Genomic DNA, 9,681 nt, shown 5'->3' with positions numbered 1-9,681 from the left:
TTATGAATTATGAATTATTTAAGATATACTTTCCAAAATTGCAGATTTAGTTAGAGGGCAACCAGACGATGACTAGGACCACTGAGCAGGTAGGTGGGGGTACCCTGGGTCAATGTGAATGCAACACGTTTATGTTAGATTGAATTGTTCCTCTACCCTTTTTGTTACTTGGGATTTTGTGAATAATTTAGCAAAGTTAAAATTTAAATCATAAGATGAATGGGTTCAAATATGATGACTCATCAGCCTTTTTGGGTAAAATCTGTTCATTTCAGTATCCCATTCTCATCATCTAGAACATTGTCTTGGCTGTATTCACATCTGCAGCAGAACATAATCTTGGTTAATTATATGTCAACTTTCAGTCCTGGCCGGAGCTCTTCCAGTTTTTTTAAATCTCTTGCAACCTCATTTGACATCAAATTGTCACCGATCCTGGAAAAAAGTTTACAAATGGTCATCAGATCTCAGCAGAATGCTCTCACTATGTTTAGACTACATCAGACTATAAAACAAGAGATATGTGTCCTATGTGACTAATAATGTGTCCTGTAAGATCTGGTCTGTGTTTCCCAACTGCCACCAATCACATTTAAACTTTGCCATTATTAATTTAGGTAACCAACAACATAGCTTTGTATACAATACATATTGGGTATATTGCCAAATGCAGGGGGAGTAGGCACTGAGTGAAAACAAAAATGGGACCTACAGTACTTAAGAATGTTTATATCTTATGTGTGGATTCTTCAATGGAGTTTCATTCTGGATCTTAATATCATGGACTGTCTTTCCAGTCAGCCAACAAGTTTTCTGTTTTTTCAGTTACCTGAAATTTATTGCGACAGCCTGCAATTCGCGCTGCAGATCTGTTGTGTGGACAATGCTTTCACTGTTGAGACTGCTGAACTCTGTGTCATGACAGGCTTAATCATATGGATTCACTGCAAAAGATTCCTCCAGGTTTCAGAGTCTGTGAACCCAACGCCCAGCTTGGCTTTGAAGACCTGTCAGTACATTCAGTGGCTGTATTTCACTGCTTTTACTATCCCCAAGTTTTTATGGTCATACCAGTTTTATTAGCAGCAAAGGTCCTGTATTTATGATTATCCCTGGCATTTTAGGCGTACCTTCTACTGCCCTTTTGTCTAAGGGCATTAGGACCTCTTTTTTATAGTTCCTCATGCTGTTTCAGGAGGGGGTGGGTTTTTTTGGGCATTGTAAATTTTGACCCCTTTTGCATGCAAAATTACTGTTTGCAAGATATGTGTTGGTTTCTTTGCATGATGTGCATCTTTTAAAACCCCCCTACAAAAATTCAGTGGGAACACTCAGGTCTTTGAATAGGTCAGTCTAACACTCTCTATTTCTTCTTTTTAATACATTTCTTGGTGGATTTGCTAGTGTGCTTCATATTATTATTGTTTTGAAAGACAGGTGGCTTCACATTCTCATCTAGCATACTTTGATATGATGCAGAATGTACTGTATAGTTGACTCTATGACTGCAAGCTGCCAAGGCCATGAAGTGTAGCACCCCCCCCCCCCGACCTCCAGTGGCATGGAGGGCCCCCCAGGGACAGGAAGGGCTGACATTTCACCTCAGGGTGCAGGTTACTAGGCATGGTGGGTGGTGTACAAGGTAGAAAACATGGGCGCCAGTCACTTTTATGCTTCAACAAAAATGAGTTTATTGCTCACAACAGGAAAAATGTTGGAGAGAGGGGTAAGGGCACAGGACACTAGAGATCGACCGATTATCGGCAACACCCATATATCGGGGGCCGATATGCACTTTTCCCAATATATCGGAATCGGCCATTTGATTTACCGATATTTTCGTGATGTCATTGCGTATGTTACGCCACGCGCCTCTGCGCACTGGACACAGCTCTTAGGCCATCCCCCTCTGCCTCCTTAGTCCTTACAGTGTCTTTTACCCACCACTGCCACACTGGAGTCTGCATGCGGCACAGGCGGTCGGTCGGGAGAGTCGGGAGTTCTTCTACATCTAGGGAGAGCAGGGACCAACAGTCTGGCACATGTTCTGTATTCTGTTCTGTGATAATTGATGACAGTGACCAACAAAAAACACTCTCTCTGACACACGTTCTGTATCTGTTCTGTTCTCTTCTGTAACACAGCCGCTGCGGCCACCCACCACCCACAGCTGCCCGGTGCCAGCCATCCACCCACTACACGGTGCCTGCCAGCCAGACAACCACCCACAACAGGGTGCCAGCCACCACAGGGTGCCAGCCAGCCACCACAGGCCAGGTGCCAGGCAGCCAGCCACCCACCACACGGTGCCTGCCAGCCAGCCAGACAGCCACCCACAACAGGGTGCCAGCCAGCCACCACAGGGTGCCAGCCATCCACCCACCGACCCACCACACGGTGCCTGCCAGCCAGCCAGCCAGACAGCCACCCACAACAGGGTGCCAGCCAGCCACAACAGGGTGCCAGGCAGCCAGCCACCACAGGGTGCCAGGCAGCCACCCACCCACCACAGGGTGCCAGCCAGCCACCCACCACATGGTGCCTGCCAGCCAGCCAGCCAGACAGCAACCCACAACAGGGTGCCAGCCAGCCACCACAGGGTGCCAGCCAGCCACCCATGCACCACACGGTGCCTGCCAGTCAGCCACCCACCCACCACAGGGTGCCAGCCAGCAACCACAGGGTGCCAGGCAGCCAGCGAGCCACCACAGGATGCCAGCCAGCCACCCACCACAGGCTGCCAGCCAGCCACCCACCACACGGTGCCTGCCAGCCAACCAGACAGCCACCCACAACAGGGTGCCAGGCAGCCAGCCACCAAAGGGTGCAAGCCACCCACCCACCACAGGCTGCCAGCCAGCCAGCCACCCACCCACCACATGGTGCCTGCCAGCCAGCCAGACAGCCACTCACAACAGGGTGCCAGCCAGCCACCCACCACAGGGTGCCAGCCAGCCACCTACCCCCCTCACAGTGCCAGTCAGACAGCCACCCACAACAGGGTGCCAGCCAGAGACCACAGGGTGCCAGCAGCCATTTTGTGTAAGCCTAAATTAGTGTCTGACTCTTTCTTGTTTCAATGGAGATGGATGGAGATAGAAAAATTAAAAGTGTGGTCTGGGAGTATTTCTCTTATCCATCACCAGGAAAATCAGTAGCACTGTGCAACACATGGAAAAACAATGTAAGCATGGGATCAATGACTGCAAAAACCAAAAATATGTCTAATCTTTGGGCCCATCTAACAGTGCATCATCTTGAATTGTATAATGCAGCACAGAAAAAACAAAATAAATCACAAGGTGAATCATCCCTATCCCAGGCAACAATAACAGATATGTTTCAGAAAAAAAACAGGTGGCAAAAATCAGATGGAAGATCCCAACTGCTGGACAGAGTAATCACAGAGATGATGGTAACTGATAACCAGCCATTTACAATAGTGAAGAGTGACAACCTTTATCGAACTGAAATGCTGCAAAAGATTCACCAAAAGGTTGTTGACAAAGTTAAGACTATGCTACAACCAGAGAATGCTGGCAACTCACTCTCATTCACGACGGACTGCTGGTCAGGACAAACAGAATCACTAATGAGTCTTACATGCCACTACATTCACAGCGAATGGACAAGAAGGCATTTGGTGTTGAATACAAAAGTGATGCAAGGATCCCACACTGGGGAGTACATTAAAGAAAAGTTTCTAGGCATGCTAGAAGAATGGGGAATCACCAAAGACCGAGTGATGTTTGTGCTGCGAGACAGTGGAGCGAACATGGTTAAAGGTATGAGACTTGCTGAAGTGTCAGACCTCAGTTGCATGGCACACACCCTCCAACTGGTGGTAAATTATGGTGGGTCACACCAGAAAGCTCTGCTGGACATTATTACCATGCTGAAGAAGTGCGCAGGCCATTTCCACCATTCTGTTCTTGCCAAGCAGCGACTGAGGTGCATTCAGGAAGACCTTGGCCTACCCAAAAACAACCTGATACAGGCTGTTCCAACACGATGGAACTCAACGCTACACATGTTACATAGGATGTTGGAACAGAAGCGAGCTCTCACCATATATTCTGGTGAATATGGACTTGGAGGACATTCTTGCCCCATTGCAGACCAGTGGGACATAGTAGCCAAAATTATAGAGACGCTCGTACCCATTGAGGAAGTGACACTGGAGGTGAGTCATTACGACTCATCTGTTTCCTTTGTGATCCCATATGTGAGAGTCCTGAAGATGCTTCTTCAACAGAATAAAGGACCCAGAACACGTGGCATCAAAGCATGTCATGAGGGACAGCCTCGCCAAAAGGTTTGAGAAGCATGAGGAGAATAAAACTGTTGTGCTTGCATGTCTTTTGGATCCTCGATATAAGAAACATCCTTTCTCTTCTGATGATGTATTGGCCAAGGCAAAGCAATGGCTGACAGAAGATATTCAACAGCAGGTGCAGGAGGTTCCTCCTGACGAAAAGAAAAGTCAAGGACAAGAAGAGAAGGTTTCTGATGTGGAAGAGCAGGATGCAGGAGAAAAATGTCCCAAAAGACAATGGACAGAAGAGAAAATTCATTGTGGTCAAATAAATGCAATGTTCAGCGTTTTATTGGGGCCTCATGCAGAGGATTCATCAGAATCGGCAATAAAGAGCCTGAATGATAAACTTCATCTCTATTTGAAGGAACCAGTAGTTGACAGAAGAAGTGATCCTCTTCATTGGTGGAAAGAAAATGAGGCACGCTACAAAAGACTTGCTTCTCATGCTAGAAGATACCTTTCTGCTCCTCCTTCCTCAGTACCAAGTGAGCGTGTTCTTAGTGAAGTGGCAGCAATTTATGAAAAGAAAAGAAGCCGTTTAACTGGTGAACATGCTGAAATGTTATGCTTTAGTAGTGTCTGTTCACCAGTCCACTGAGTCTGTCCAATCCACTGTCTAGCTTGTGTCTATCTATTTTTTTCTAACAGTTTTGCACTGACTGCGCTGCGCTGCAGTCAGTGCAAAAGTGATAGAAAAAAAATAGACATAGACAGTGGATTGGAGTCAGTGCCAGTGGACTACTACTGCAGTAGAACGCCACTCACTGCTGCAATAATTTTAAATCACTACTGCAGTAGTGCAGTAGGGATTTAAAATGATTCCAGTGAGTGAGTGCCCTACTGCAGTGGTAGTACACAGTCCAATCCACTGTGTAGCTGTTGCCTTGCTTTTCTTCTAGCAGTATTGCACTGACTGCAGTAGTTGCAGTGAAATGAACCGGGGCGCTCCAGACGTCACTGGGGGACCGGGAAGTAGGCACTGTCAGAGAAAGCCGGATGGGTCCGTTGCCTTCTGATTTGAATGGGTCCGCCCCTACCAGTTTGAAGGGAGCAAGAGGGCTGGTTCGTCATGGAGGCCGGTCTGTATTGCTCCTGGATGTAATTGGTGAGGAATTAGGATGGCGGTGGGAGGGCCTTTCCTCCTGGGTTGAATCTGGCCTTGTAAAAGGCTTGTCCCCAGTTGAAGGCAGGCTCACCCTAAGCTGTCCACGTTCCAAACCTCCTGGTAGGCAAGGGCTACACTCGGTCTGGCTATTGGGCCGGGGTAGAAAAAGCCCGTAGTGTATGTGCCCCTGGGGTGGCAGCCCAGGGGTGCCTTAATTCTCACTGGTGAGGGGCAGCTCGCCTTGAGTTTTTCGGCACCATGGTCACTGCACCTACGCACACTTTTTTAAGCACCTGCCTCTTGGGCAAGGCCTTTTGGCTTCGACCAGAGGAATTTTTATTCCGGCCGGAAGGCCTGCCTTTGTACTTTCACAAGGGCACTAATTCACCTCTCCACTTCCCCTCCCCCACCTTTTTGTTTGTGTGTGCTTTTTCTTTGTGGTTTGTCACTTTTCTATCACCTTTTTTCACTTGGCACGACTTGTAGGGTGTGGGTCCTCGGGCCCTACCTTGAGTCTTGGGAGGGGGTGGATATGGCCTTTTGGCTTGGTCCGCCCTCTCTCATGGGGTCTCCCTTCGGGGGAGCCCCACTTAGTACTCGGTGGGGGCTGTTTCGGCAGTCCCCCTGAAGAACGGGGTCAGTCTGGTTCCGGCCAGACAGACCATGAGTACCTCAAATCCCTGTCAGGAGTCTTGCGCCCCGGGGGATCGAGGTTCGGGTCCTACCTCTTCGGAGGGAAGACCATTTGTTCGCACACCCTGTGCACTTTTTGTGTTCCTCACGTTTGTGTGTGTGCACTTTTTTATGCACCGGGTGAAGTCTTTTGAGTGTGTTTCACACGCTACGGGCTTTAAAAAAAGAAAAAGTTGCAGTGAGTGCCATACTGCAACTCCAGTCCAATCCATTGTGACATGTGTAGCTGTTGCCTTGCTTTTCTTCTAGCAGTATTGCACTGACTGCAGTAGTTGCAGTGAGTGCCATTCTGCAGATAGTCCTCCACTGACTCCAGTCCAATCCACTGTGAGATGTGTAGCTGTTGCCTACTTGCCTTGCTTTTCTTATAGCAGTATTGCACTGACTGCACTGCAGTAGTTGCAGTGAGTGCCATACTGCACACAGAGGTAGTCCTCCACTGACCAATCCACTGTGACGTGTAGTTGTTGCCTTGCTCTATTTATAGCAGTTGTGCAGTGTGTATTTTATTGTGTAGCCATTGTTGTTGTCTAGTTTTTTTCCTAGCAGTTTTGTGCTGACTGCACTGCAGTAGTGAATTAAAAATGTTATATTGCAGTGAGTGAGTCCACTACTGCAGCACTTTATTATACATTAATGCACAATCAGATGATGTGAAATGCTAATGTCCAACTCCTTGCAATTTAAGTTTTCCTATCAGTTTTTATGCAGTTAAGGTGTGAAGAAAGAGCACTTAATGTTAAAAATGTTAATAAATAAAGATTTACATGTTTGTTAAGAGATTTGTGTCAAAATTTGTGTTTTTTTGGGAAAATTTTACATGTGTGCAAATATCGGCCAATATCAGCTGATACCGATATGCGATCGGCAAAATATCGGTATCGGTATCGGCAACGAAGCAGACTAACAAACCAGCAGACTTTTTTGATAAAAATGTAAAAGGTTGAAAGCAGTACAGAAAAAGAGCCTTCAAGCTGTAACTAGCAATCTGTACTTTTATAGCGACAGATGCCTCCTTTAGCAACCAAAAAGAACACAGAAGAAGGAAGGCAGGAATTCTCTGGATGATTCCTTCTTCAGGCTTTCCCAGGCTCTCCATGATTCCTCGGTTCATGCAAGAGTAATTTTTGGTACTTCAACTCAGGTCTCCATCCTTTCCACATACCCTCAGGTAGTGAGCAGGGTCTCCCTTGCAGAGCCTTGAGCATATGGCTAGGCTTTAGGCCTACCCAGTAGCAGCTGTTCCTCACACATCAAGCCCAGACCACAGTCTGGGTGGGGGGACCCTGATCACTTGACCTCCCCAAATGTGTATACAATTTCCCAGCATGCTGAGCGGCCAGAGAAACTGATTGGCTGAGAAAAGTATGCTTCACTGTAGCTCATCATACTAAAGCCAAAGGTAACAGTGCCATCTACTGACAAAAAGGAGGATTCACAGCTAAACCAGGCTTAGGAGAAAATACAAATGTTCACAAAGACTACAAATCAGCTAGGTTAAAGCGGAGTTCCGGGCCCCAAAATCGACATAGTCGATTTTGGGCCATCCGCTTGCTTCTAGGTCACCTGAAACAGAAATGGATAATTAAGAATTTTTTTTTTTTACTTACCTTGTAATAGCAGAAAAATATACTCACCTTTCTTCCACTTCCTCCCTCGGCGGCCCGCGCCGTCACTTCCGCTTTGCAATGATTCCTGGGAGCTGAACGCCATCGCTCCCAGGAATCAATGCGCCTGCACCGGCCCCGACGTCAGTTCCGGTGCGGGGGCGTCATACCTTGCTAAACAGCTTCTGGGCATGCCCAGAAGCTGTGCAGGGATGACGCTGCAGCCCCGGAAGTGACGGCGGGCCGGCACAGTGCATCGTGGGACCGAAGAGGATGGAAGAGGAAGTATTTCTTCTAAAAGGTAAGTGCGAACCGGGACAGATCAGAGGCTATCCATTGTGGAATGCACTAGCCCTGACTGTCCCGGGGGTACTTTCATTGAAATTTTTTTTGGTGGCCGGAACTCCGCTTTAACTACAATCTAGCAACACTAAATGTACTAGTAACCCCGTTTAAGAAAAGGGTGCTACAGAAGTAATCCCAAACCATAACATTTCTATTACAGTGCTTCACAGTGTTTGTGGTAAATATGCCTACTGTTAGGCCTTGTTCAGACAGGTGGTAAACATATTCTGTTCAACCCTTGTTTCTATCATTACCTGACCACTCACCAAAAAACTAAGGGTCTCATTCACACAGGTAAAAAATTGACCTCCTGTGACAATAATCAGAGCAATTTATCTGCATCCAGAGGCTAACATCTGTCCTTAACTGCTAGTAATCACTGGATGCGCAAATACCCGTGGCTAGATACTTACAGCGGAAGGGAGACAAGGGTGTTTTCAGCCTGTTATTCAGTTTTTCTAGCTAAGCTAACGTCACTGTTCCCATACCTCCCAACTTTTGAACTTCGCAATGAGAGACACTGAAAGAGAAACAAAACCTGCGGCGCGCGCAGCGTGCCGCGGCAAATTGTGGGTGTGGCCAATTGCTTAGCAGTGGGAGGGGCTTAAGGGATAGGGTAAACAAAACCCAGACTTCCTAGTACTCATAAAATATGCTTTGATTGCTCAGCTACCTTAAAGAAGAACTTCATTAAAATAGTCAGAGACTGTATAGCAACCAGCAACTGTTGGGACAATGAAGACTTTGGTGAGAAGTATATAATGTACAGTATTGTGTATATAGTGCAGGAGAGTGTAATGTACAAAATGCAGGAGACAGGAGTATGTAATGTTCAGAATGCAGGGGTCGGACTCTGCACCATCCACCCCCCCCAGCTCTATACACCCCAAATGCCCACCCAGCTCCATACACCCCCCCATCCACCCAAAATGCCCCCAGCAGCTCTATCCACCTCAAATGCCCACCCTAGCTCAATCCACCCCAAATGCCCACCCTAGCTCCATCCACCCCAAATGCCCACCCTAGCACTATCTATCCCAAACACCCATCCAACCTCCAAACACTCCAAATGCCCACCCCAGCTCCATCCACCCCCCCCCCCCCATCCAGCTCTATTTTTTGGGGGTGCAAACAGAAAAAAGTAATAAGCATTGCTTTGCGGAAAAAACGCTGTTAAAAATTGCGTGACTTTGAGGTCACAAAAGTGTGAAAGGGGCCTTCAGTAATCAAGGTAGAGCGTGCCCCCTTCAATGCAGAGAGACCAGCATGCCGTGCCCCCATTCAATACAGAGAGACCAGCGTGCCCCCTTTCAATGCAGAATGGCCAGCTCGCCCCCTTTCAATGCAGAATGACCAGCGTGCCCCTTTCAATGCAGAATGACCAGCATGCCGTGCCCCCCTTCAATGCAGAGAGATCATCGTGCCCCCTTTCAATGCAGAGAGATCAGCGTGCCCCCTTTCAATGCAGAGAGACCAGCGTGACCCCTTTCAATGCAGAGAGACCAGCGTGACCCCTTTCAATGCAGAGAGACCAGCGTGACCCCTTTCAATGCAGAGAGACCAGCGTGACCCCTTTCAATGCAGAATGGCCAGCATGCCCCCTTTCAATGCAG

General features: G+C 47.7%; 1 protein-coding gene across 1 annotated transcript in view; it reads right to left on the bottom strand.

Moving 5' to 3' along the window:
- Positions 1-255: 255 nt before the first annotated feature.
- The window catches only part of LOC309551807 (NACHT, LRR and PYD domains-containing protein 3-like), a gene marked incomplete at its 5' end in the record, with an annotated part of 111,959 nt that continues 102,533 nt past the window's right edge, over positions 256-9,681 (bottom strand). Inside the window, one exon of the mRNA XM_082252503.1 lies at positions 256-435. Coding sequence (XP_082108629.1) covers positions 348-435 — 88 coding nt within the window. The 3' untranslated portion in view covers positions 256-347. The remainder of the gene's footprint in view (positions 436-9,681) is intronic.

The sequence above is a fragment of the Pelophylax lessonae genome (genome assembly GCF_965119305.1).
Source record: "Pelophylax lessonae genome assembly, chromosome: 3".
Lineage (NCBI taxonomy): Eukaryota > Metazoa > Chordata > Amphibia > Anura > Ranidae > Pelophylax > Pelophylax lessonae.
The sequence above is the reverse complement of the archived record's forward strand: the minus strand, read 5'-3'. Positions and strand labels throughout refer to the sequence as shown.